This window comes from Lissotriton vulgaris, chromosome 7 (assembly GCF_964263255.1).
Source record: "Lissotriton vulgaris chromosome 7, aLisVul1.2, whole genome shotgun sequence".
Taxonomy (NCBI): Eukaryota; Metazoa; Chordata; class Amphibia; order Caudata; family Salamandridae; genus Lissotriton; species Lissotriton vulgaris.
The window spans coordinates 721821345-721848631 of NC_141695.1; the positions used below are offsets into that span (position 1 = coordinate 721821345).

The window sequence follows — 27287 nt, forward strand, 5'->3', positions numbered from 1 at the left end:
CCACTGCGACCTCCTTGAGCCGGGGTATAACTCAGGACCGTGAGGCGCCGGGGGCTCCAGCTACTCAAGGGGGCGCCATTCAGTCCAATGTCATTATTTGTGGTGAATGGGAGAATCATGGACCCCTTATCACATTCTGAAGCAGTGGGGGCATCATTTTGTGTTAGCCCACTGACCTGGAGGTATCTTTGATTTCTCACAATCAGTAGCCTTAGAGAGTCGAGTGTACAAAGGGAGCAATTTGCTTTTTAAATCAGTAATATATAGGATCTAGGTCACCAATTGAGATAGACATTATCCCCTACATATGCTGTGCCAAAGGCACCTCCTACTCCAAGACTTTTAGACAAGGCTGCTCAGCCTCCTACTGCCTTTGTTCCCTTATCTATAAAACATTAAGGGCCAGATGTAGGTAATCCCAGATTACTGATTCTTAAATACCGAATCATACCAATTCGGTATTTAAGAACAAGCAAATGGGATGTAGGTAATTTTACCGAAACAATTATCGAATCAGTAAGTTTCGGTAATTACCGAATCGGTCTTTACCGATTCGGTAATTGCCATTCATTCCTATGGGCATGTATGGTATTTTAAGGAATTGGTAATTTACCGATTCCTTAAAATACCAGTCGGTTAATTACCGAATTAGCAATTTGGGGACCTACATCTCAGTAGCCTAATTCCGGTCAGTAACGGCCGAAATTCGGTAATTTCGGCTGTTACCGACCGGAATTACGCTTCCTACATCTGGCCCTAAGAGCGTTTAGAAGCAGGCTCAATTCTGGCAGGGATTGCTATAAATATAACCTTGAGCGGACTCTCAACACGGTGGGCATTTCACTGGGGTTTACAGACAGCACCACCCCACTTATAGATATGATCCAGTGGGTAGGGTTTAGCCTTGGAACTACAAGGTTTAAAATTATGTCCCAGGTTATCATTTTACCAAATTATGATTGTAGCAAACACTGCATAAAAAATCTAGGCAGGGCTCTCATCTCAGTGTTCTTGCTGTGGTAGGGCAGTTATCGGCCCTTGCCATCAGAACCGTCCCCAACAAGGGTAAGTTAGAAACTGTGGAATTAGAAGACATGTTTTTTATTACAAACAATAATTTTTTTAATGTATTTCTCTGCTTTTTTTTTTTTTGCAACGATCGAAAGAACTTGGAATCAGGTTAGGTGCTTCCAGTATGTGTGATAAGAAAACACAACTGGAACCCAATACACACTGGATATCACCCCGGAGGCCAGCAACCCTAACTCACTGTCTGCTCACTAAAATGTGGTGCAGCAAGACTGTTACAGGTCTTGAAACATACACCCGTGTTGCAATCTGTGTTCTCCTATGTGACCAACTAGGCTGATCTTGAATAAATCATGTTCTCATCTCAGACACCTCGATTTAAAAACCTTCCAGGGGTAGTGTAAGAGAGACTGCACAAAATTTGACCAGTGATGGCAAAATAGGGTGGGACCTTAGACTCTCTTATTTGATGCAGAAGGGCTAGACAAAGGGCTCAGAGAGGAAACTACAGAAAGTAAATGGGGCTCAGTTTCCGTGAACCTTCACCCCAGGGTTATTAAGTGCAGTGTCAGGAGCTAAGAAAGGATCAATCAGGATTAGTAGCTGCTAGATCTGGCTCCCACCAATTGACATCAAAGATTCTCCCGGTGGTGTTGTCTTTTCTGCCATGTGAAACATTCGAAATAGGCTCAATGCAAACAATTAGCACCCAAGCTATATTTCCAAGAGAGGCTTACAAAGGAGTCTTCATTCATATATGATTATCATTTCATCATATTTTTTTTCAACTAAATGGCTAACATAGACAGATAATAACCACCTGGACCAAACTGGACCCTAATTGATTAAATCCATAACAGGCTGTATAGTTTCAGGAGGGGCTGGGTTGAGTGGGTGTTGGTTTTTTTTAATTTTAGGATGATTTAGAAAAGCAGATGAAGATCGCTCGTTTATCTGGATCAACCCCATCATTATGCCGGACCCCCATATGCGACCTTATAGCAGACGCCGCCCGACCCTTGGGTTGTGGGCTGAATGGCTGTGTATGGAAGGAGTTTCCTCACGGGGGATCTGTTGTTTTTCTTTTCCACTGAAGTTATGTCGCTGATCTATCATGTAACTTTGGCTAATTCCTGCAATAAAAATATATTTAAAAAAAAACAAAACAGGCTATATAGTTTCCATTGCTGGATATACTCACACATTATGGTTACAATAAAGATGTGTGGAAATATTAAACTCCAGACGTACCACACAGAGGTCGAAAACGGAGTTCAAAGAGTCCTGAATTCACCAAGTTGTGTTTTCCTTTTTTGCAGACAGTAAAGTTGATACAATTTTCTGCTTAGCAAGGGGTCCAGAAACATTTTCAGCTTGATTTAGACTTTGGCAGACATGTTTTTATGCCATCAGGGCGATGGAGTAAAGTACCCCATCACCCTGATGGAGTCCACGCCTGCCAAATTTTGAGATGTATGCCGGCCCAGTGGACATCGTTAGCTCTGGCAGGAACTGCTGTGACAGCGGCTCCTTTCAATGCATTGTAAATTTTGATGGACGCCGCATAGCAAACTTACAATGTGTTTTTAAAATTTTCGAAACAAACCAAAGTGAGATTTTGTTTTGTTAAATTCTGAGATCAATTCCCTGCTCGCTATGGGAGTTTTCTCCCATGATGAGGGGGGCAGTTAGCAGTTTTCACTGCCCTTACCACCAGGTTTTACCTGGAAGTGACAGATATTTAAACTGGTCATGCGTATGCCCACTCTAAATTCGGTGCACAGACAAATGGACAAACCTCTGACGGCTCTTTCTCTGTCGGGCTATCAGCGGTTTATGTCGGCCATGGAGACGGAGTAGTCTCTGCCGTCGACATAACGAAGGCCCGCTTGATTTTAAATCAGGCAGGAGGGCCTTCAGTTTGGGGCTTTTTTCTAGGATGGCTGACACATTTTCCTCAGTTTCCAGGTTTAGGCAAACAACGCTGCAGGCACTTGCATTCATATTATAATCTCAGAATTTAAACATGTTTCTAAACCCGTCCATAAAGAGTCCTGCACAAGTCACATTCTGAGCTGCAGGTCATCCCTTTCAGTAAGTATGTCAGCAAATGCTGGTCCCTCACACATGCCTCCGAACAGTGTTCACTGTGTCAGTGCTGGAACATTTCGCAAAGTCACTTGATGCATCAAGGCCCAGATATTTGTTTACACTCTTCTGATTGATGAGCTACATTGAGCAAATAGTGGACATTTTTTCAATCCTGCACATGGTAAGACACATCGAATGCACTGCAATCTCGCACAAATTAGGACAGGTGGTCACCGCAATTCTATGCCTAAATCGGATTTTTTCAACTCCTCCTCTCACAATTTTTTATGAAAATAGTGGAGAGAATTGTGATTGTTTTTGACTTCTTGCAATAACAGAAATTTCTTCTTCTGTTTCTTTTAAAATATATTGTAAAACCCTTAGTTTCTTTTATTCTTCATATTTTTGCTTGAACTTCTTTTGATTAAACACACCATTTTCTCATTTTTTTCAAGTCGAATATTATTGTGTTAATGTGTTTATCTTTCACTTGCACTATTCGCTACACTTGCGTGAAAATAGAAATACGTTTGTAAAATTTGAAAAATTCCCGAATGATGTAGTTCTTCAAATTAGCGGAATTTCTCACAATTTTGTAATTTGCAATTTTGTGTATTTTTTGCCCTCAGGGGCTTTTTTGCATGGAAAATGTGTTGCTTGGTAAAACGTTCTGCTCACACCTGCCGGTATCTCACAAGTCTTGTAGTTAAGTGAGGTACGTCCTCGTGTAAAAAAAAATGTCACACGATACTGGCAAACCACATTTCATTCTGAAAGTGTAAATTTGTCACATTTAAAAGTAATTTAACACCATTTCACAGAAAACGTTATTCAGTTTTGTACACCTCTAGCAATAATCACATTAGTTTAACTAAATCAAAGATTCCATATTAAAATATCATGCACTTAGTCATACCTATCAAAAAGTCAAAGATAGCCATGTCAATGATGTTCAGTAACCTGTTGCTGCTGTTGTATGGATAGATCAGCTTCATTGTGTTGCAGTAAAGAGGATTGACTTCCCATCTGCAAAAGAGAGAAACTGATTGCTAAGATTTATTGTTCTGTATGCAGATAATACAATGTCTAAGGATTTCCTGAATTATATTAAGTATGCACTGGTTATTCTCCACACAACAGGCTGTTCTTAGAGGTTAGTCATATAGCACAGGGGCTTACAGAGGCGTTCCATGCCAATGATTCATTCAGTCATTATTTGAACACTGTTCACCACTGATTGTTTGGAAGAGTAAAAACATAAGAGTAAACACACAACTAAGTCATTGTCTAGCCAGTGCTAATCTTTAGGAAAAATGTAGGTCTTTACTTGCAAAACAGAATTGTAAGGCAGTTGAAAGAGATAAGATGATGCACACAAATGACAAGATTGCTCTAACACATTCTAGGACCAAGATGACCTCAAAGAAATAGTTATTGCTTAGACACAAAAACTCTACGAGAGACTAAAGGCAATGTTATCCAATGGCTGTGCATTTGTGAGGTTCAAAAACATTTGGATTGGCTCTGTTGGGAATGAGGTGGCACCAATGGTTGGCTTCTAGGGTGCAAATATCCAGGACCTGTACATCGGAACTGGACAGTAGAGAACAAGATTATCCACTAACCACGGACCCAAGTTTGGTTGTTTCCACCATAAATCCATAATAACTTCAGAACCATACCACGTATAGAGAACGTGAGGGTTCAGAGAGCTAAGAGTTCGCCTCTACTAAGCAGAAAGCCACCTAAAGCGGGAGGCGGAGCTGACAAACAACTAAAATGCTGTCCTGTGAATACGAGTGCTTTCTGATCCCTGCATAAAACCCTGAAACTTGTAGTAGGTGATATTTATTGCACCCGATAAATACCGTGCCACAGGTTATTGTTAATTATTTGGTGCAATAACAAGCACCTGGATTCAACAAACTTGGAATCAGGGCCTAAGTGGAGGGGAGGACCGCTGTGCCATAAGACCTTTATCAGTGCTGAAGTGAGACCAACACAGTGCCTGTGCTCCACTGGGGCCACGTCTACATTGTGCAGCCTGGATCTACCACTAACGCAGAAATGGCCCCTGCAAGGTTTTACTCTCTAGCCTGCACCCCAACTTCAGACGTTGTGAGTCACAAGATGGAGTGCGACCTTAGAGGTAAGCCAGATGGGTTGCTCCCTCTGCTGCTGTATGTCTGACCCTTTTTGGATGACTGTTGTCTGTTATAATTCCTTTCTGGGACCCGATATTAATGTACTTCTGTCACTGACTTGTTTTTAATACGCTGTTTTTAAAAACAAACTCTCACACTGGGCGTTTGTTTTTGAAAAACAAAAATATGTCAATACTTTGGTTTAGAACTGTCAAAAAAGTCAGCAGCTGTACACCAAAGTTTTAGTACATTAAGGTGGAGTACCCTCAGGATGGCAGCGGTGATGTACTGATGTACATTAGTCAGCCCCTCCAAACATTAATCACGTCCATAGTTAGTATCGAGCCTACAGCGACAGTGCGCATGCGCTGCTCGCTTTGCGAGGCATGCAGTATTCAGCATGGAATGGAAGCTCTGTGAAAGCTCCGCCCATTCCCCACCCATCTTTTTCATTGGCTTAGTTCCTAAATGCTGCCTACCGATTGGTTTTAGGCTTGTTAGTCCCTTCTTATGACAGATATGTTGTCATTTGTATCCTTCCATGGCTACTGGCCCCTTTACTTCGAGTGTTGCACAGAATTTTTTATTTATAATGTGAGCACTATTAACTTCCTGTTCCAGACCCCTTCCCGTTGTCCATGTTCCCGTTCTCCGTGTTCCCTTTGTTCCCGCCCCCCTCCCGCTGTCCGTTGTCTCGCAGCTTGTGGCGGCCATGGATGCGAGCGCTTGTTGACCATGAAGCCTCTGTGGCGGCGGCTGGATGATGTGGTGGCCTGGGAGGTGCTGCTGGAGGTCTGCGAGGGCCAGCTGCTCTCCATGGCCGAGGCACCAAGATTTAGTCAATCTTGGGCATGTATGTACCTTGCCTTCATCGAGGTAGAGAGCGACATGAGTGACTCTTTGCTCCGGAGAGCGGGGGAGGTTTAAGGGGATCGCAGGGGAGGTGCCCCCTCCCCTTTATTTTATTACCGGGGTTGCAGCCTGTGACGAACAGTAACATCTCTGTATTTCTTCCTGTGTATTACTCTCTCCCCCTGTAGGAAGAGCCGCAGACCTCCACTCCAAGGTGCGTCCCTGGCCATCAAGCCTTTCTTTATTTTGGGGTTTGTCATGGCCGCGTTTCGGTTAATCCTGAACAATTGGTGGATGTCTAAAGGGTCAAGGGATGCACATGATCTCGTTAAGATATTGACAAATGAATTTGTCTAGTGAGGATTATTGAATGAAAGGTGGTCTATAAACGTGGGTTTTGTATTATATTCATGTTGTTGTGGATGTGCCAACTTCAACTGATAAGGAGATGACTTGAAATAATAATCACAAAAAAACACAACTCTAGAGGTGTGATTTGGGAAGGTTGCAGTGATTGGGCAGCATGCAGAAAACAGAACAGCGACCCATTAGCTTGTACCGTGCTTAATTCGAAGGACAGGTTTGGCTCTGCATCTTTGCTGTCGTGGACAATATGCTATTGTCACCTGGAAAGGATTTGAGAAGCGCACTGCCAGGCAATTAAGGGTAAGGTGGGCATGCGTGGTTTCTACTTTGCCACGGGGGCTTGAATCGCGGTATATCAGGTTCTGATTTAATGGACATTTGCGGCCTTGCTGGTAGGTAATGAAAAACATGTGCAACTCAACAGTGCTTATTTCATTAAATGGAGGAAATGTTGAGACAGCCCTGTCGAAATTATGAAATGTTGAGTAAGTCCTATGAAAAGATCTAAATCTCCGAACTCCAGGTATCAAACACATCTCAGAAAGCAGAAACCCACGGAGCAATGTAAGCAGTTTATAGAAATACGTCTGGAGAGACCTTTGTATCTGGTACTACGACAAAAAGTAAAATGGGGCAGCAAACAAGGACCCCTGAACTGCATGCTCCGCCTGGTCCCTGGCAGTACCCTCATTTTGTTGGTACAATTGTACTGTATTAGTAAGGGCCCACCCATTCCACTCGAAACCTGCCTTTTCTTTTCCCGGACATTAAATTGCCTCTAGATAATACCATCTGATGCATGACTCATCTGGATTTTGACGCTAGCACCTAAGCAATAAATGTGTGAATGTGGGTATATTAGCACAGTTGCCCTAAATAACTATGCATATATTACCCAGTGAGGACCACGTTTACATAGGAAAAGCATCTGTTGGGAATGGTGCAGCTCTGGACGTGTGAGACAAGATGGCTGTCGACTAGACTGTAGCAGCGCACTGTGACAGAGAGCCCGGCTTTCTTCTAAACTATGCTGTGATTTTCAAGCGGAGAAGGCGAAATGATACCGGAGCTTCAGACGGAGATCCTACGGACCCCTCAAAATCCACAGTGGTGCTTTGTGCAGTTGGTTGGGGCATTTATTGGTTTGGCGCTGCTTAGGTATTTTAAATACCTTAAAGGCACTTTTTCGGCTATCCAGACGGTACCTGCGGACTGCATTGGAGGTGGAGCGGGATTGTGGTTGACGAGGTCGCCAGCAGCAGAATCAGCACCTGCCTTCTCGGAACAGGGGGCCGCAGAGCTTGTAAAGATGGGCCCGAAGTCGGCGGCGTCTCAGGTTAAAGCAAAGGCACGGCTCATCTTGAAGAATCCAGTTGGGGCCACGGCTGCAAACGCAGACATGGGGGAAGATGCTTCACCGGGTCTAACCCCTCACGAGAAGGCAGAGGTGAAGGAGCAGAGTCAATCCAGTAGAAGAATTGGAGAGGCTGAGATGCGGTAAAGGTGCGGCCGGCCTGTCCCACAGTGATTGACCCTCTGAGAGGCCAGGTAGAAAAGGTAGCTGTCTCGCCTGTGGAAACTGGGGAGAAGAGAGCCAAGAGGGAGTCGCTGACAGCTTATTCAGAGCAGGTATCAAGCCATGTATTGGGGGAAGAGGTGGGGGATAGTGGGCCCGCTCCCAACTCTACACCCCCACCCAGGGGCAACGGGAGAGAGGCTGAATCTTAATTGTGTGCTTCAGAGGTAGGGCCTGCCCCAATAGAAGAGAACACTACTGAAACTGCAGATACTGGGGTCCCTGCTCTTGGTATATCAGGTCAAATGATAGCAGGAACAGAAACAGAAGGTGAAAATATGAGTGGAGGTAGGAAGCCTGAAAAGGAATCCGAAAAAGAGCTTGACTTCTTTTCTGTTTCAGATGGAGGTGAATGGTCAGAGGATCTACAGAAAGCAGTAGCACGGATTTGAGCAATAGTGATCTCGAATTGACAAATGGAGGAAAATCAAAAACAATTTTGAGGAAAAAGAAAGCGTGAGAAAGAGACCTTACTTTGGACTAGACCCCTTCAACCCAGCTTATTAGTGCCTCAGCAAACGGACAAGCAGGAAATGGGGAAGAAGTATGTGGGTCCAATTCACTGATGTTAGAGGCTATTTTTCAGGCAATATCTACCCACCGTGAGGAGACGCGTCAGGATGGGCACAAAGCTCAGGCAGCTATGATACAAGTACAAGGGGTGGCGTGAAAATTGATGAAAACGTGTAGTGCTTTTAGGGAATGGATGTCTGATTTGGAGGCAAGGATTTGCAGAGCAGAATCAGCTCTTGCAAGCACTCAGGAACTGGCTAAATCACAAGAGGCAAAGATAGCTGATATTCAGTGGAAACTGGAAGAACATAAGAACTGCCAACAGCGTAATAATTTACGGGTTCTAGGGGTTCCAGAGGGGGAAGACGCCCGCAGGTATGCTATAGAACTGTTTAGAGAGTCACTGCCAGAACTTACTGACTGGAACTGGTCAATGGAGATTCAGCATGCCCATAGAATGCCTTTTATACAAAAGTGTTAGACCTGACATCATTGGCTTGAGTCTCTCCTCCATTTTTTCTGTTTGCCTCCACTGTTTTACGACGTTTTGCTGGTATATGCTTTGGGCGCCGTGCCACTGCTGATCAGTGCCACAGCGCAAGTGCTCCCTATGTTAAATTGATGTATCTATTGTATCCATGTTTGGCTTATTTGGTTTACTGTCAGTCCCTAGTCTAGTGCACCCGGAGTGCCGGGGCTTGTAAATACAAATGCCGCTCGTGGGCTTGCAGCACGTGTTGTGCCACCCACAGGAGCGGCCTCGTGAAAGAATGTCTACGGGTCGGTCATTGCGAGACCCACGTGTAGCCTAGTGCTGTCACGCAGGCTGCGCAAGTATACCTACTTGCCAGCCCCTCAAACCTTCCCTTAACTTCATGCTAGTCACCCCTATGGTAGGCCAGCGGGCAGGGTGCATTGTAAGTCTAAGGTAGGACACGCCTGACCAAGTTGGCATGTCCTAAATAGTGAATTACCGCCATCTTCGTTCTTCACTATTGCGAGGTAACCTGCTCTCCGTTGGTTAGAATGGGCCGCCGGGATTATTAATGCTATGATCCTAGCTGGCTCGGGGAGCATGGTGCAATGTCGAGTTTGGTATCCCTGAACTCGGGGTTTAATTACGCATCCATTGGTGTGGATGGTTTTTGGACTCTGGGTTTGAAAATAGCACTTTTAGAAAGTGTCTATTTTCTTGTCTAACCATTTCTGGTTTCTGCTGGTCTTGCGTGTGTGTGACAGGAGCTGGGTGGCTCCACAGGTCTGGATGAGTCAGTGTGGGATGAGTGGGACATTTGCGTTGAGAGTAGGGGGAGAGTAGTTGTTGATAGCCTGCCCTGCCTGGTACAATGCTGGCTCCACCTCCTGCCAAGCGGCTGATGGTTCTGTGCCTGCCATGGACGATCCTAGCCCCACCTCCTGCCAGGAGGCCGATAGCTCTGCTCCTGCCAGTGTCAATGCTGGCTCCACCCCCTGCTGGGCGTCTGAGGACCCAGCCCTGCGCAATGAATAGACCAGGTGTTTCTGCCTGGCTCCACCCACAACAGACCCAGGATGTTGGGAAATTCCCCTGCATGGACAAAGGGATCAAAGCCAAAAAGGGGTATAAGAGAAGGACCCCTGAACCAAGAATTTAGATCACTTCTGACAAGGAACCCTGTAACCAAGGACAAGAGGCCTGCTGATCTGAGGACTTGCCTACCCCTTCTGCCAGTGTGCTGTTTGCTGGGGGGAATCCTGCAGTGCTTCTTTATTTTTGCCAAGGAACCAGGAGAGAGGAACTGTGTGTGTACTCTCACGCTTGCTAAGAAAATCTCCAAGGACTGGAAGAGTGCCAGTCTCCTGCTGAAGTCACAGGGCTAAAGGACTTCATCTGCTTAAAGTGCTATTTGCTGGAACCTGTGAATCCGGCACCTCTGAAAGAACCAGCAATCTCGACGCCGACGGACGTCGCCGAATTCAGCTCGACATAGTGAGTAACGGCTCCAGTATCCCGCTTCCTCGACGACCGGCCGTCGGGCCCGATCGACGCCAGCAGCAACGCCAGTGAGTAGTGAGTACGGCTCCAGCTCCAAGGGACCTCGTGTCTGCACCGCTGCTGATCGCATCGCCTCATGCCTTCTCGACGCCGTGAGCGCTGCTCACTCTGTGCAACCGCATCATCGACGACGATGCCTGCTGAGGCCTGATCGGCACCGAAGGCGCGACGCCGGATTGCTTGACGCCGCTGATCATCGTGTGCTTCATTATCCAAAGGTACTGTGTTGTTGGGGGTCCGTGTGACTCCGGGCTCGACGTAGCGCTCCTCGCGGTCGACGCCGAACCTTTGGATTAACTTTGCCTCAACGTCGTGTAGCTCCCGTGTGAGTTACCCTGTTGCTAAGAACTGTGTTTCCAAGAAGAAGATTTGCTTTGATACTAAAGACTTTGTGCTAAAGAAGAAACTACCTTGAACTATTTTTCCCCTTCCCAGAGTATTTATTAAGATTGTGTACATTTTTTGTCGTTATTTGGTCTTGTGCTAAGCCTTATATAAAAATACTTATTTTTATAATACTACTGTGTCGTGTCCATTTGTAGTGTATTCACTTTATTACTGTATGTGGTCATAAATGCTTAACACACAGCCTCTGAGATAAGCCTGTCTGCTCTGCCAAGCTACCAAGGGGGTGAGCAGGGGTTATCAAAGGGTGTGATCCCCTTGCCCTGACTAGAAAAGGTGTGTCCCTACTTGTCAGAAGTGTATACCTCTGCCAACTAGAGACAGCCGGTTCTAACATTGGATGCAGCGGTGAGGATTTGGACCTTGCATTTATGACCCATGTGCAGTGATTAGTGTACGCTACGTAGTGAAAGCAGACCATAGCGCAGTCACGATCTAATTGGGAAGGATCCTATTTTTGGTTCTCCGCTTTTCTGAAGCTTGATTTTTTTAACACTGCCAGTTTTGACCATGAGTGACAACGGAGTCACTACCCCTGTTGTTGTTGTGGAGGAGTTTGATAGGAAGAAAATGAAGAAATACAAGAAAAAGCAGCTGCAACACTTTTGCGAGCAGCTTAAAGTTCCTACAACTGGCCTCGAAAGGAAAGAGGATTTTCGCAAAGCTTTGGAGGCCTGGTTGGAGTCCAGAGATCCCACTGATCCGGTGGTGGTACCGCCAGTGGAAGGAGATGAGGAGGCGCCAACGAATGGGCCTGAGTCCTCTCCCGGAAGCAGTGTTTCCTCCAAAGGTCTTTCCCCTGAAGAACGAGAAGAAAGGGCGAAGGAGCGTGCATACAACATGGAAATGGCAAGGCTAAAGATAAATGGGCAGTTGGAGTTAGAAAATGCAAGAGGTAGAAGAGAAGCTGATTTGGAGACCAAAAGGTTAGATTTTGAAAGAGAGAAGTTAGCTTTGGAGCGTGATACCAAGTTGAGGGAGTTGGACATCCAAGCTAAAAAGTTAGAATTGAATCCCTCTGGTGGCAGCATCCCATCTGGGCCTGCAGAAAGTAAGTTTTACTTTCCCAAAGATGTGATAAAAGATTATCATAGGAACGAAGATATTGGTCAGTGGTTTAAAGCATATGAGTTAGCATTGTTGGCCCACCAGGTCCCTGAGAAGAATTGGGGAGCGGGGTTGTGGGGTCGCTTTGTGAATGAGGGGAGAGATACCCTGTTAGACATGCCTGTTGCGGATAGGATGTCGTATGCTCATATGAAAGATGCTTTAATGTTGCGGTATGGCCTAACCCCCGAGAAGTACAGACAAGCTTTTAGAGAATGCAAGAAATTGCCTGGTACGACGTGGGTTGAATATGTGTCTTATTTTTGCAGAGCCATGGATGGTTGGGTGAAGGGCAGCAAAGTGGAAAGTTATGAAGCTCTTTATGATTTGTTGCTTGGGAGCATTTGTCTAATAACTGTTTTCCAGAGCTGCGCCAGCACCTTATTGATAGCAAGATATCTAACCCTAGAAAACTTGCTGAGGAGGCGGACCGCTGGGTCAGTACCAGGGTCCACAAGGGTCCAGTGGGAGACTCAGCCAAAGGTGGGCAGGGTCCCCAGCAGAAGAGTGGGGGGGACAAGGGTAAACAGAAGGAGTCTCAGAAAGGGCCCCAAAGTAATCCCCAAGGGAACCAAGGGAAAGGTTCCCAGCCTCCCCCTGAGAAGAAGCCAGGGGCCCGACGGGTACACCTGTTCATAGGGGCCCCCTAACCTGCTACACTTGTGGGCAGGCGGGACACCGGTACTACGACCCCCAGTGTCCCATGAAGAAATCAAATGCACCGCCGAGTGCACCCCCCAGTCAGTTGGCGAGTGTAGCCCTGGGAGGGGAGGAGATGGTTGTCCATGGTGGGAGGGGTCCCACAGAAATGTCCCTGGTCTCGCTAGGAGACATGCAAATGGTCCCTCCACCCCCTCTGCCTAGTAACACTAGTAAATATAGGCAGTAGGTGACCATTAATGGCCATAGAGTGGAAGCTCTCAGAGACACCGGAGCGAGTTTGACAGCTGTCAAGTGTCACTTGGTGTCCAGAGAGGAGGTGGTTCCCCACGCATTCTACCCCGTGATAGCTGCCGACAACTCCCAGAAAGAGTGTGAGGTAGCTCAGGTTTCCTTTGAATGGGGGGGAGTTTCAGGTACTCTTCAGGTTGCTGTGAGGCCCGCCATGCCTGACGATTGTCTCCTGGGCAATGATTTAGAAGACTCCCCTTGGGCTAAGGTGGAGAGAGAGGCGCACTTGAAAATGTTGGGCGTGCCAGAGTGGGTGTGTGCAACCACTCGATCGATGACAGCAAGTAAGGGTGTTGATGGGGTCCCGGAGCCTGAAAGTACGGCCCAGGACCCAGCTGTGAAGAGAAGAGGCAGGGGGCGCGGGAAACCGTCCCCCGTAGTTCCCGTGGTCCAGGAGGAGGTAGACCCTGAGGGGGATGCCCTGGAGCCCACAGGGGAACAAATTGCCGAACTGGGAGACCTGCCCGAGCTGGTCTCTCGCCATTGTCTAACCCAGGGTGGTGTGGAGTGCAAAAAAACGATGGATTTGGGCCCAGATCTTTTGACTGGGGGAATGTGTGACATTGATCCACATTCGGTCCATCACTTGTTGTTTTTGCAATTGCCGCCCTAAGTGCGCTGGGGATGCCCAGACGTGGGTCCCAGGCACTCCACACCACTTGGAGTCAAGCTAGCCGGGCTGATGAGAGGTGTTACCTCGAAACCGGTCCGGTCCTCGGATGCTTGATTCCGTTCTGGGAAGGACATGGCTTTTGTAGTTCGGACTGGACTGTTCCCATGGGGCAACAGGGTCAGAGCTGATTTGCATATCGCCATTGTCTAACCCAGGGTGGTGTGGAGTGCAAAAAAACGATGGATTTGGGCCCAGATCTTTTGACTGGGGGAATGTGTGACATTGATCCACATTCGGTCCATCACTTGTTGTTTTTGCAATTGCCGCCCTAAGTGCGCTGGGGATGCCCAGACGTGGGTCCCAGGCACTCCACACCACTTGGAGTCAAGCTAGCCGGGCTGATGAGAGGTGTTACCTCGAAACCGGTCCGGTCCTCGGATGCTTGATTCCGTTCTGGGAAGGACATGGCTTTTGTAGTTCGGACTGGACTGTTCCCATGGGGCAAAAGGGTCAGAGCTGATTTGCATATCGCCATTGTCTAACCCAGGGTGGTGTGGAGTGCAAAAAAACGATGGATTTGGGCCCAGATCTTTTGACTGGGGGAATGTGTGACATTGATCCACATTCGGTCCATCACTTGTTGTTTTTGCAATTGCCGCCCTAAGTGCGCTGGGGATGCCCAGACGTGGGTCCCAGGCACTCCACACCACTTGGAGTCAAGCTAGCCGGGCTGATGAGAGGTGTTACCTCGAAACCGGTCTGGTCCTCGGATGCTTGATTCCGTTCTGGGAAGGACATGGCTTTTGTAGTTCGGACTGGACTGTTCCCATGGGGCAACAGGGTCAGAGCTGATTTGCATATCGCCATTGTCTAACCCAGGGTGGTGTGGAGTGCAAAAAAACGATGGATTTGGGCCCAGATCTTTTGACTGGGGGAATGTGTGACATTGATCCACATTCGGTCCATCACTTGTTGTTTTTGCAATTGCCGCCCTAAGTGCGCTGGGGATGCCCAGACGTGGGTCCCAGGCACTCCACACCACTTGGAGTCAAGCTAGCCGGGCTGATGAGAGGTGTTACCTCGAAACCGGTCCGGTCCTCGGATGCTTGATTCCGTTCTGGGAAGGACATGGCTTTTGTAGTTCGGACTGGACTGTTCCCATGGGGCAACAGGGTCAGAGCTGATTTGCATATCGCCATTGTCTAACCCAGGGTGGTGTGGAGTGCAAAAAAACAATGGATTTGGGCCCAGATCTTTTGACTGGGGGAATGTGTGACATTGATCCACATTCGGTCCATCACTTGTTGTTTTTGCAATTGCCGCCCTAAGTGCGCTGGGGATGCCCAGACGTGGGTCCCAGGCACTCCACACCACTTGGAGTCAAGCTAGCCGGGCTGATGAGAGGTGTTACCTCGAAACCGGTCCGGTCCTCGGATGCTTGATTCTGTTCTGGGAAGGACATGGCTTTTGTAGTTCGGACTGGACTGTTCCCATGGGGCAACAGGGTCAGAGCTGATTTGCATATCGCCATTGTCTAACCCAGGGTGGTGTGGAGTGCAAAAAAACGATGGATTTGGGCCCAGATCTTTTGACTGGGGGAATGTGTGACATTGATCCACATTCGGTCCATCACTTGTTGTTTTTGCAATTGCTGCCCTAAGTGCGCTGGGGATGCCCAGACGTGGGTCCCAGGCACTCCACACCACTTGGAGTCAAGCTAGCCGGGCTGATGAGAGGTGTTACCTCGAAACCGGTCCGGTCCTCGGATGCTTGATTCCGTTCTGGAAAGGACATGGCTTTTGTAGTTCGGACTGGACTGTTCCCATGGGGCAACAGGGTCAGAGCTGATTTGCATATCGCCATTGTCTAACCCAGGGTGGTGTGGAGTGCAAAAAAACGATGGATTTGGGCCCAGATCTTTTGACTGGGGGAATGTGTGACATTGATCCACATTCGGTCCATCACTTGTTGTTTTTGCAATTGCCGCCCTAAGTGCGCTGGGGATGCCCAGACGTGGGTCCCAGGCACTCCACACCACTTGGAGTCAAGCTAGCCGGGCTGATGAGAGGTGTTACCTCGAAACTGGTCCGGTCCTCGGATGCTTGATTCCGTTCTGGGAAGGACATGGCTTTTGTAGTTCGGACTGGACTGTTCCCATGGGGCAACAGGGTCAGAGCTGATTTGCATATCGCCATTGTCTAACCCAGGGTGGTGTGGAGTGCAAAAAAACGATGGATTTGGGCCCAGATCTTTTGACTGGGGGAATGTGTGACATTGATCCACATTCGGTCCATCACTTGTTGTTTTTGCAATTGCCGCCCTAAGTGCGCTGGGGATGCCCAGACGTGGGTCCCAGGCACTCCACACCACTTGGAGTCAAGCTAGCCGGGCTGATGAGAGGTGTTACCTCGAAACCGGTCCGGTCCTCGGATGCTTGATTCCGTTCTGGGAAGGACATGGCTTTTGTAGTTCGGACTGGACTGTTCCCATGGGGCAACAGGGTCAGAGCTGATTTGCATATCGCCATTGTCTAACCCAGGGTGGTGTGGAGTGCAAAAAAACAATGGATTTGGGCCCAGATCTTTTGACTGGGGGAATGTGTGACATTGATCCACATTCGGTCCATCACTTGTTGTTTTTGCAATTGCCGCCCTAAGTGCGCTGGGGATGCCCAGACGTGGGTCCCAGGCACTCCACACCACTTGGAGTCAAGCTAGCCGGGCTGATGAGAGGTGTTACCTCGAAACCGGTCCGGTCCTCGGATGCTTGATTCCGTTCTGGGAAGGACATGGCTTTTGTAGTTCGGACTGGACTGTTCCCATAGGGCAACAGGGTCAGAGCTGATTTGCATATCGCCATTGTCTAACCCAGGGTGGTGTGGATTGCAAAAAAACAATGGATTTGGGCCCAGATCTTTTGACTGGGGGAATGTGTGACATTGATCCACATTCGGTCCATCACTTGTTGTTTTTGCAATTGCCGCCCTAAGTGCGCTGGAGATGCCCAGACGTGGGTCCCAGGCACTCCACACCACTTGGAGTCAAGCTAGCCGGGCTGATGAGAGGTGTTACCTCGAAACCGGTCCGGTCCTCGGATGCTTGATTCCGTTCTGGGAAGGACATGGCTTTTGTAGTTCGGACTGGACTGTTCCCATGGGGCAACAGGGTCAGAGCTGATTTGCATATCGCCATTGTCTAACCCAGGGTGGTGTGGAGTGCAAAAAAACGATGGATTTGGGCCCAGATCTTTTGACTGGGGGAATGTGTGACATTGATCCACATTCGGTCCATCACTTGTTGTTTTTGCAATTGCCGCCCTAAGTGTGCTGGGGATGCCCAGACGTGGGTCCCAGGCACTCCACACCACTTGGAGTCAAGCTAGCCGGGCTGATGAGAGGTGTTACCTCGAAACCGGTCCGGTCCTCGGATGCTTGATTCCGTTCTGGGAAGGACATGGCTTTTGTAGTTCGGACTGGACTGTTCCCATGGGGCAACAGGGTCAGAGCTGATTTGCATATCGCCATTGTCTAACCCAGGGTGGTGTGCAGTGCAAAAAAACGATGGATTTGGGCCCAGATCTTTTGACTGGGGGAATGTGTGACATTGATCCACATTCGGTCCATCACTTGTTGTTTTTGCAATTGCCGCCCTAAGTGCGCTGGGGATGCCCAGACGTGGGTCCCAGGCACTCCACACCACTTGGAGTCAAGCTAGCCGGGCTGATGAGAGGTGTTACCTCGAAACCGGTCCGGTCCTCGGATGCTTGATTCCGTTCTGGGAAGGACATGGCTTTTGTAGTTCGGACTGGACTGTTCCCATGGGGCAACAGGGTCAGAGCTGATTTGCATATCGCCATTGTCTAACCCAGGGCGGTGTGGAGTGCAAAAAAACGATGGATTTGGGCCCAGATCTTTTGACTGGGGGAATGTGTGACATTGATCCACATTCGGTCCATCACTTGTTGTTTTTGCAATTGCCGCCCTAAGTGCGCTGGGGATGCCCAGACGTGGGTCCCAGGCACTCCACACCACTTGAGTCAAGCTAGCCGGGCTGATGAGAGGTGTTACCTCGAAACCGGTCCGGTCCTCGGATGCTTGATTCCGTTCTGGGAAGGACATGGCTTTTGTAGTTCGGACTGGACTGTTCCCATGGGGCAACAGGGTCAGAGCTGATTTGCATATCGCCATTGTCTAACCCAGGGTGGTGTGGAGTGCAAAAAAATGATGGATTTGGGCCCAGATCTTTTGACTGGGGGAATGTGTGACATTGATCCACATTCGGTCCATCACTTGTTGTTTTTGCAATTGCCGCCCTAAGTGCGCTGGGGATGCCCAGACGTGGGTCCCAGGCACTCCACACCACTTGGAGTCAAGCTAGCCGGGCTGATGAGAGGTGTTACCTCGAAACCGGTCCGGTCCTCGGATGCTTGATTCCGTTCTGGGAAGGACATGGCTTTTGTAGTTCGGACTGGACTGTTCCCATGGGGCAACAGGGTCAGAGCTGATTTGCATATCGCCATTGTCTAACCCAGGGTGGTGTGGAGTGCAAAAAAACGATGGATTTGGGCCCAGATCTTTTGACTGGGGGAATGTGTGACATTGATCCACATTCGGTCCATCACTTGTTGTTTTTGCAATTGCCGCCCTAAGTGCGCTGGGGATGCCCAGACGTGGGTCCCAGGCACTCCACACCACTTGGAGTCAAGCTAGCCGGGCTGATGAGAGGTGTTACCTCGAAACCGGTCCGGTCCTCGGATGCTTGATTCCGTTCTGGGAAGGACATGGCTTTTGTAGTTCGGACTGGACTGTTCCCATGGGGCAACAGGGTCAGAGCTGATTTGCATATCGCCATTGTCTAACCCAGGGTGGTGTGCAGTGCAAAAAAACGATGGATTTGGGCCCAGATCTTTTGACTGGGGGAATGTGTGACATTGATCCACATTCGGTCCATCACTTGTTGTTTTTGCAATTGCCGCCCTAAGTGCGCTGGGGATGCCCAGACGTGGGTCCCAGGCACTCCACACCACTTGAGTCAAGCTAGCCGGGCTGATGAGAGGTGTTACCTCGAAACCGGTCCGGTCCTCGGATGCTTGATTCCGTTCTGGGAAGGACATGGCTTTTGTAGTTCGGACTGGACTGTTCCCATGGGGCAACAGGGTCAGAGCTGATTTGCATATCGCCATTGTCTAACCCAGGGCGGTGTGGAGTGCAAAAAAACGATGGATTTGGGCCCAGATCTTTTGACTGGGGGAATGTGTGACATTGATCCACATTCGGTCCATCACTTGTTGTTTTTGCAATTGCCGCCCTAAGTGCGCTGGGGATGCCCAGACGTGGGTCCCAGGCACTCCACACCACTTGGAGTCAAGCTAGCCGGGCTGATGAGAGGTGTTACCTCGAAACCGGTCCGGTCCTCGGATGCTTGATTCCGTTCTGGGAAGGACATGGCTTTTGTAGTTCGGACTGGACTGTTCCCATGGGGCAACAGGGTCAGAGCTGATTTGCATATCGCCATTGTCTAACCCAGGGTGGTGTGGAGTGCAAAAAAACGATGGATTTGGGCCCAGATCTTTTGACTGGGGGAATGTGTGACATTGATCCACATTCGGTCCATCACTTGTTGTTTTTGCAATTGCCGCCCTAAGTGCGCTGGGGATGCCCAGACGTGGGTCCCAGGCACTCCACACCACTTGGAGTCAAGCTAGCCGGGCTGATGAGAGGTGTTACCTCGAAACCGGTCCGGTCCTCGGATGCTTGATTCCGTTCTGGGAAGGACATGGCTTTTGTAGTTCGGACTGGACTGTTCCCATGGGGCAACAGGGTCAGAGCTGATTTGCATATCGCCATTGTCTAACCCAGGGCGGTGTGGAGTGCAAAAAAACGATGGATTTGGGCCCAGATCTTTTGACTGGGGGAATGTGTGACATTGATCCACATTCGGTCCATCACTTGTTGTTTTTGCAATTGCCGCCCTAAGTGCGCTGGGGATGCCCAGACGTGGGTCCCAGGCACTCCACACCACTTGGAGTCAAGCTAGCCGGGCTGATGAGAGGTGTTACCTCGAAACCGGTCCGGTCCTCGGATGCTTGATTCCGTTCTGGGAAGGACATGGCTTTTGTAGTTCGGACTGGACTGTTCCCATGGGGCAACAGGGTCAGAGCTGATTTGCATATCGCCATTGTCTAACCCAGGGCGGTATGGAGTGCAAAAAAACGATGGATTTGGGCCCAGATCTTTTGACTGGGGGAATGTGTGACATTGATCCACATTCGGTCCATCACTTGTTGTTTTTGCAATTGCCGCCCTAAGTGCGCTGGGGATGCCCAGACGTGGGTCCCAGGCACTCCACACCACTTGAGTCAAGCTAGCCGGGCTGATGAGAGGTGTTACCTCGAAACCGGTCCGGTCCTCGGATGCTTGATTCCGTTCTGGGAAGGACATGGCTTTTGTAGTTCGGACTGGACTGTTCCCATGGGGCAACAGGGTCAGAGCTGATTTGCATATCGCCATTGTCTAACCCAGGGTGGTGTGGAGTGCAAAAAAACGATGGATTTGGGCCCAGATCTTTTGACTGGGGGAATGTGTGACATTGATCCACATTCGGTCCATCACTTGTTGTTTTTGCAATTGCCGCCCTAAGTGCGCTGGGGATGCCCAGACGTGGGTCCCAGGCACTCCACACCACTTGGAATCAAGCTAGCCGGGCTGATGAGAGGTGTTATCTCGAAACCGGTCCGGTCCTCGGATGCTTGATTCCGTTCTGGGAAGGACATGGCTTTTGTAGTTCGGACTGGACTGTTCCCATGGGGCAACAGGGTCAGAGCTGATTTGCATATCGCCATTGTCTAACCCAGGGTGGTGTGGATTGCAAAAAAACGATGGATTTGGGCCCAGATCTTTTGACTGGGGGAATGTGTGACATTGATCCACATTCGGTCCATCACTTGTTGTTTTTGCAATTGCCGCCCTAAGTGTGCTGGGGATGCCCAGACGTGGGTCCCAGGCACTCCACACCACTTGGAGTCAAGCTAGCCGGGCTGATGAGAGGTGTTACCTCGAAACCGGTCCGGTCCTCGGATGCTTGATTCCGTTCTGGGAAGGACATGGCTTTTGTAGTTCGGACTGGACTGTTCCCATGGGGCAACAGGGTCAGAGCTGATTTTCATATCGCCATTGTCTAACCCAGGGTGGTGTGGAGTGCAAAAAAACGATGGATTTGGGCCCAGATCTTTTGACTGGGGGAATGTGTGACATTGATCCACATTCGGTCCATCACTTGTTGTTTTTGCAATTGCCGCCCTAAGTGCGCTGGGGATGCACAGACGTGGGTCCCAGGCACTCCACACCACTTGGAGTCAAGCTAGCCGGGCTGATGAGAGGTGTTACCTCGAAACCGGTCCGGTCCTCGGATGCTTGATTCCGTTCTGGGAAGGACATGGCTTTTGTAGTTCGGACTGGACTGTTCCCATGGGGCAACAGGGTCAGAGCTGATTTGCATATCGCCATTGTCTAACCCAGGGTGGTGTGGAGTGCAAAAAAACAATGGATTTGGGCCCAGATCTTTTGACTGGGGGAATGTGTGACATTGATCCACATTCGGTCCATCACTTGTTGTTTTTGCAATTGCCGCCCTAAGTGCGCTGGGGATGCCCAGACGTGGGTCCCAGGCACTCCACACCACTTGGAGTCTAGCTAGCCGGGCTGATGAGAGGTGTTACCTCGAAACCAATCCGGTCCTCGGATGCTTGATTCCGTTCTGGGAAGGACATGGCTTTTGTAGTTCGGACTGGACTGTTCCCATGGGGCAACAGGGTCAGAGCTGATTTGCATATCGCCATTGTCTAACCCAGGGTGGTGTGGAGTGCAAAAAAACAATGGATTTGGGCCCAGATCTTTTGACTGGGGGAATGTGTGACATTGATCCACATTCGGTCCATCACTTGTTGTTTTTGCAATTGCAGCCCTAAGTGCGCTGGGGATGCCCAGACGTGGGTCCCAGGCACTCCACACCACTTGGAGTCAAGCTAGCCGGGCTGATGAGAGGTGTTACCTCGAAACCGGTCCGGTCCTCGGATGCTTGATTCCGTTCTGGGAAGGACATGGCTTTTGTAGTTCGGACTGGACTGTTCCCATGGGGCAACAGGGTCAGAGCTGATTTGCATATCGCCATTGTCTAACCCAGGGTGGTGTGGAGTGCAAAAAAACGATGGATTTGGGCCCAGATCTTTTGACTGGGGGAATGTGTGACATTGATCCACATTCGGTCCATCACTTGTTGTTTTTGCAATTGCCGCCCTAAGTGCGCTGGGGATGCCCAGACGTGGGTCCCAGGCACTCCACACCACTTGGAGTCAAGCTAGCCGGGCTGATGAGAGGTGTTACCTCGAAACCGGTCAGGTCCTCGGATGCTTGATTCCGTTCTGGGAAGGACATGGCTTTTGTAGTTCGGACTGGACTGTTCCCATGGGGCAACATGGTCAGAGCTGATTTGCATATCGCCATTGTCTAACCCAGGGTGGTGTGGAGTGCAAACAAACGATGGATTTGGGCCCAGATCTTTTGACTGGGGGAATGTGTGACATTGATCCACATTCGGTCCATCACTTGTTGTTTTTGCAATTGCCGCCCTAAGTGCGCTGGGGATGCCCAGACGTGGGTCCCAGGCACTCCACACCACTTGGAGTCAAGCTAGCCGGGCTGATGAGAGGTGTTACCTCGAAACCGGTCCGGTCCTCGGATGCTTGATTCTGTTCTGGGAAGGACATGGCTTTTGTAGTTCGGACTGGACTGTTCCCATGGGGCAACAGGGTCAGAGCTGATTTGCATATCGCCATTGTCTAACCCAGGGTGGTGTGGAGTGCAAAAAAACGATGGATTTGGGCCCAGATCTTTTGACTGGGGGAATGTGTGACATTGATCCACATTCGGTCCATCACTTGTTGTTTTTGCAATTGCCGCCCTAAGTGCGCTGGGGATGCCCAGACGTGGGTCCCAGGCACTCCACACCACTTGGAGTCAAGCTAGCCGGGCTGATGAGAGGTGTTACCTCCAAACCGGTCCGGTCCTCGGATGCTTGATTCCGTTCTGGGAAGGACATGGCTTTTGTAGTTCGGACTGGACTGTTCCCATGGGGCAACAGGGTCAGAGCTGATTTGCATATCGCCATTGTCTAACCCAGGGTGGTGTGGAGTGCAAAAAAACGATGGATTTGGGCCCAGATCTTTTGACTGGGGGAATGTGTGACATTGATCCACATTCGGTCCATCACTTGTTGTTTTTGCAATTGCCGCCCTAAGTGCGCTGGGGATGCCCAGACGTGGGTCCCAGGCACTCCACACCACTTGGAGTCAAGCTAGCCGGGCTGATGAGAGGTGTTACCTCGAAACCGGTCCTCGGATGCTTGATTCCGTTCTCGGAAGGACATGGCTTTTGTAGTTCGGACTGGACTGTTCCCATGGGGCAACAGGGTCAGAGCTGATTTGCATATCGCCATTGTCTAACCCAGGGTGGTGTGGAGTGCAAAAAAACGATGGATTTGGGCCCAGATCTTTTGACTGGGGGAATGTGTGACATTGATCCACATTCGGTGCATCACTTGTTGTTTTTGCAATTGCCGCCCTAAGTGCGCTGGGGATGCCCAGACATGGGTCCCAGGCACTCCACACCACTTGGAGTCAAGCTAGCCGGGCTGATGAGAGGTGTTACCTCGAAACCGGTCCGGTCCTCGGATGCTTGATTCCGTTCTGGGAAGGACATGGCTTTTGTAGTTCGGACTGGACTGTTCCCATGGGGCAACAGGGTCAGAGCTGATTTGCATATCGCCATTGTCTAACCCAGGGTGGTGTGGAGTGCAAAAAAACGATGGATTTGGGCCCAGATCTTTTGACTGGGGGAATGTGTGACATTGATCCACATTCGGTCCATCACTTGTTGTTTTTGCAATTGCCGCCCTAAGTGCGCTGGGGATGCCCAGACGTGGGTCCCAGGCACTCCACACCACTTGGAGTCAAGCTAGCCGGGTTGATGAGAGGTGTTACCTCGAAACCAGTCCGGTCCTCGGATGCTTGATTCCGTTCTGGGAAGGACATGGCTTTTGTAGTTCGGACTGGACTGTTCCCATGGGGCAACAGGGTCAGAGCTGATTTGCATATCGCCATTGTCTAACCCAGGGTGGTGTGGAGTGCAAAAAAACGATGGATTTGGGCCCAGATCTTTTGACTGGGGGAATGTGTGACATTGATCCACATTCGGTCCATCACTTGTTGTTTTTGCAATTGCCGCCTTAAGTGCGCTGGGGATGCCCAGACGTGGGTCCCAGGCACTCCACACCACTTGGAGTCAAGCTAGCCGGGCTGATGAGAGGTGTTACCTCGAAACCGGTCCTCGGATGCTTGATTCCTTTCTGGGAAGGACATGGCTTTTGTAGTTCGGACTGGACTGTTCCCATGGGGCAACAGGGTCAGAGCTGATTTGCATATCGCCATTGTCTAACCCAGGGTGGTGTGGAGTGCAAAAAAACGATGGATTTGGGCCCAGATCTTTTGACTGGGGGAATGTGTGACATTGATCCACATTCGGTCCATCACTTGATGTTTTTGCAATTGCCGCCCTAAGTGCGCTGGGGATGCCCAGACGTGGGTCCCAGGCACTCCACACCACTTGGAGTCAAGCTAGCCGGGCTGATGAGAGGTGTTACCTCGAAACCGGTCCGGTCCTCGGATGCTTGATTCCGTTCTGGGAAGGACATGGCTTTTGTAGTTCGGACTGGACTGTTCCCATGGGGCAACAGGGTCAGAGCTGATTTGCATATCGCCATTGTCTAACCCAGGGTGGTGTGGAGTGCAAAAAAACGATGGATTTGGGCCCAGATCTTTTGACTGGGGGAATGTGTGACATTGATCCACATTCGGTCCATCACTTGTTGTTTTTGCAATTGCCGCCCTAAGTGCGCTGGGGATGCCCAGACGTGGGTCCCAGGCACTCCACACCACTTGGAGTCAAGCTAGCCGGGCTGATGAGAGGTGTTACCTCGAAACCGGTCCGGTCCTCGGATGCTAGATTCCGTTCTGGGAAGGACATGGCTTTTGTAGTTCGGACTGGACTGTTCCCATGGGGCAACAGGGTCAGAGCTGATTTGCATATCGCCATTGTCTAACCCAGGGTGATGTGGAGCGCAAAAAAACGATGGATTTGGGCCCAGATCTTTTGACTGGGGGAATGTGTGACATTGATCCACATTTGGTCCATCACTTGTTGTTTTTGCAATTGCCGCCCTAAGTGCGCTGGGGATGCCCAGACGTGGGTCCCAGGCACTCCACACCACTTGGAGTCAAGCTAGCCGGGCTGATGAGAGGTGTTACCTCGAAACCGGTCCGGTCCTCGGATGCTTGATTCCGTTCTGGGAAGGACATGGCTTTTGTAGTTCGGACTGGACTGTTCCCATGGGGCAACAGGGTCAGAGCTGATTTGCATATCGCCATTGTCTAACCCAGGGTGGTGTGGAGTGCAAAAAAACGATGGATTTGGGCCCAGATCTTTTGACTGGGGGAATGTGTGACATTGATCCACATTCGGTCCATCACTTGTTGTTTTTGCAATTGCCGCCCTAAGTGCGCTGGGGATGCCCAGACGCGGGTCCCAGGCACTCCACACCACTTTGAGTCAAGCTAGCCGGGCTGATGAGAGGTGTTACCTCGAAACCGGTCCGGTCCTCGGATGCTTGATTCCGTTCTGGGAAGGACATGGCTTTTGTAGTTCGGACTGGACTGTTCCCATGGGGCAACAGGGTCAGAGCTGATTTGCATATCGCCATTGTCTAACCCAAGGTGGTGTGGAGTGCAAAAAAACGATGGATTTGGGCCCAGATCTTTTGACTGGGGGAATGTGTGACATTGATCCACATTCGGTCCATCACTTGTTGTTTTTGCAATTGCCGCCCTAAGTGCGCTGGGGATGCCCAGACGTGGGTCCCAGGCACTCCACACCACTTGGAGTCAAGCTAGCCGGGCTGATGAGAGGTGTTACCTCGAAACCGGTCCGGTCCTCGGATGCTTGATTCCGTTCTGGGAAGGACATGGCTTTTGTAGTTCGGACTGGACTGTTCCCATGGGGCAACAGGGTCAGAGCTGATTTGCATATCGCCATTGTCTAACCCAGGGTGGTGTGGAGTGCAAAAAAACGATGGATTTGGGCCCAGATCTTTTGACTGGGGGAATGTGTGACATTGATCCACATTCGGTCCATCACTTGTTGTTTTTGCAATTGCCGCCCTAAGTGCGCTGGGGATGCCCAGACGTGGGTCCCAGGCACTCCACACCACTTGGAGTCAAGCTAGCCGGGCTGATGAGAGGTGTTACCTCCAAACCGGTCCGGTCCTCGGATGCTTGATTCCGTTCTGGGAAGGACATGGCTTTTGTAGTTCGGACTGGACTGTTCCCATGGGGCAACAGGGTCAGAGCTGATTTGCATATCGCCATTGTCTAACCCAGGGTGGTGTGGAGTGCAAAAAAACGATGGATTTGGGCCCAGATCTTTTGACTGGGGGAATGTGTGACATTGATCCACATTCGGTCCATCACTTGTTGTTTTTGCAATTGCCGCCCTAAGTGCGCTGGGGATGCCCAGACGTGGGTCCCAGGCACTCCACACCACTTGGAGTCAAGCTAGCCGGGCTGATGAGAGGTGTTACCTCGAAACCGGTCCGGTCCTCGGATGCTTGATTCCGTTCTGGGAAGGACATGGCTTTTGTAGTTCGGACTGGACTGTTCCCATGGGGCAACAGGGTCAGAGCTGATTTGCATATCGCCATTGTCTAACCCAGGGTGGTGTGGAGTGCAAAAAAACGATGGATATGGGCCCAGATCTTTTGACTGGGGGAATGTGTGACATTGATCCACATTCGGTCCATCACTTGTTGTTTTTGCAATTGCCGCCCTAAGTGCGCTGGGGATGCCCAGACGTGGGTCCCAGGCACTCCACACCACTTGGAGTCAAGCTAGCCGGGCTGATGAGAGGTGTTACCTCGAAACCGGTCCTCGGATGCTTGATTCCGTTCTGGGAAGGACATGGCTTTTGTAGTTCGGACTGGACTGTTCCCATGGGGCAACAGGGTCAGAGCTGATTTGCATATCGCAATTGTCTCACCCAGGGTGGTGTGGAGTGCAAAAAAACGATGGATTTGGGCCCAGATCTTTTAACTGGGGGAATGTGTGACATTGATCCACATTCGGTCCATCACTTGATGTTTTTGCAATTGCCGCCCTAAGTGCGCTGGGGATGCCCAGACGTGGGTCCCAGGCACTCCACACCACTTGGAGTCAAGCTAGCCGGGCTGATGAGAGGTGTTACCTCGAAACCGGTCCGGTCCTCGGATGCTTGATTCCGTTCTGGGAAGGACATGGCTTTTGTAGTTCGGACTGGACTGTTCCCATGGGGCAACAGGGTCAGAGCTGATTTGCATATCGCCATTGTCTAACCCAGGGTGGTGTGGAGTGCAAAAAAACGATGGATTTGGGCCCAGATCTTTTGACTGGGGGAATGTGTGACATTGATCCACATTCGGTCCATCACTTGTTGTTTTTGCAATTGCCGCCCTAAGTGCGCTGGGG

General features: G+C 49.9%; 1 protein-coding gene across 1 annotated transcript in view; it reads right to left on the reverse strand.

Moving 5' to 3' along the window:
* The window catches only part of FAM20A (FAM20A golgi associated secretory pathway pseudokinase), a 377577-nt gene that overhangs the window by 50471 nt on the left and 299819 nt on the right, over positions 1 to 27287 (reverse strand). The window contains exon 8 of the mRNA XM_086930966.1: positions 4037 to 4146. Coding sequence (XP_086787092.1) covers positions 4037 to 4146 — 110 coding nt within the window. The remainder of the gene's footprint in view (positions 1 to 4036; positions 4147 to 27287) is intronic.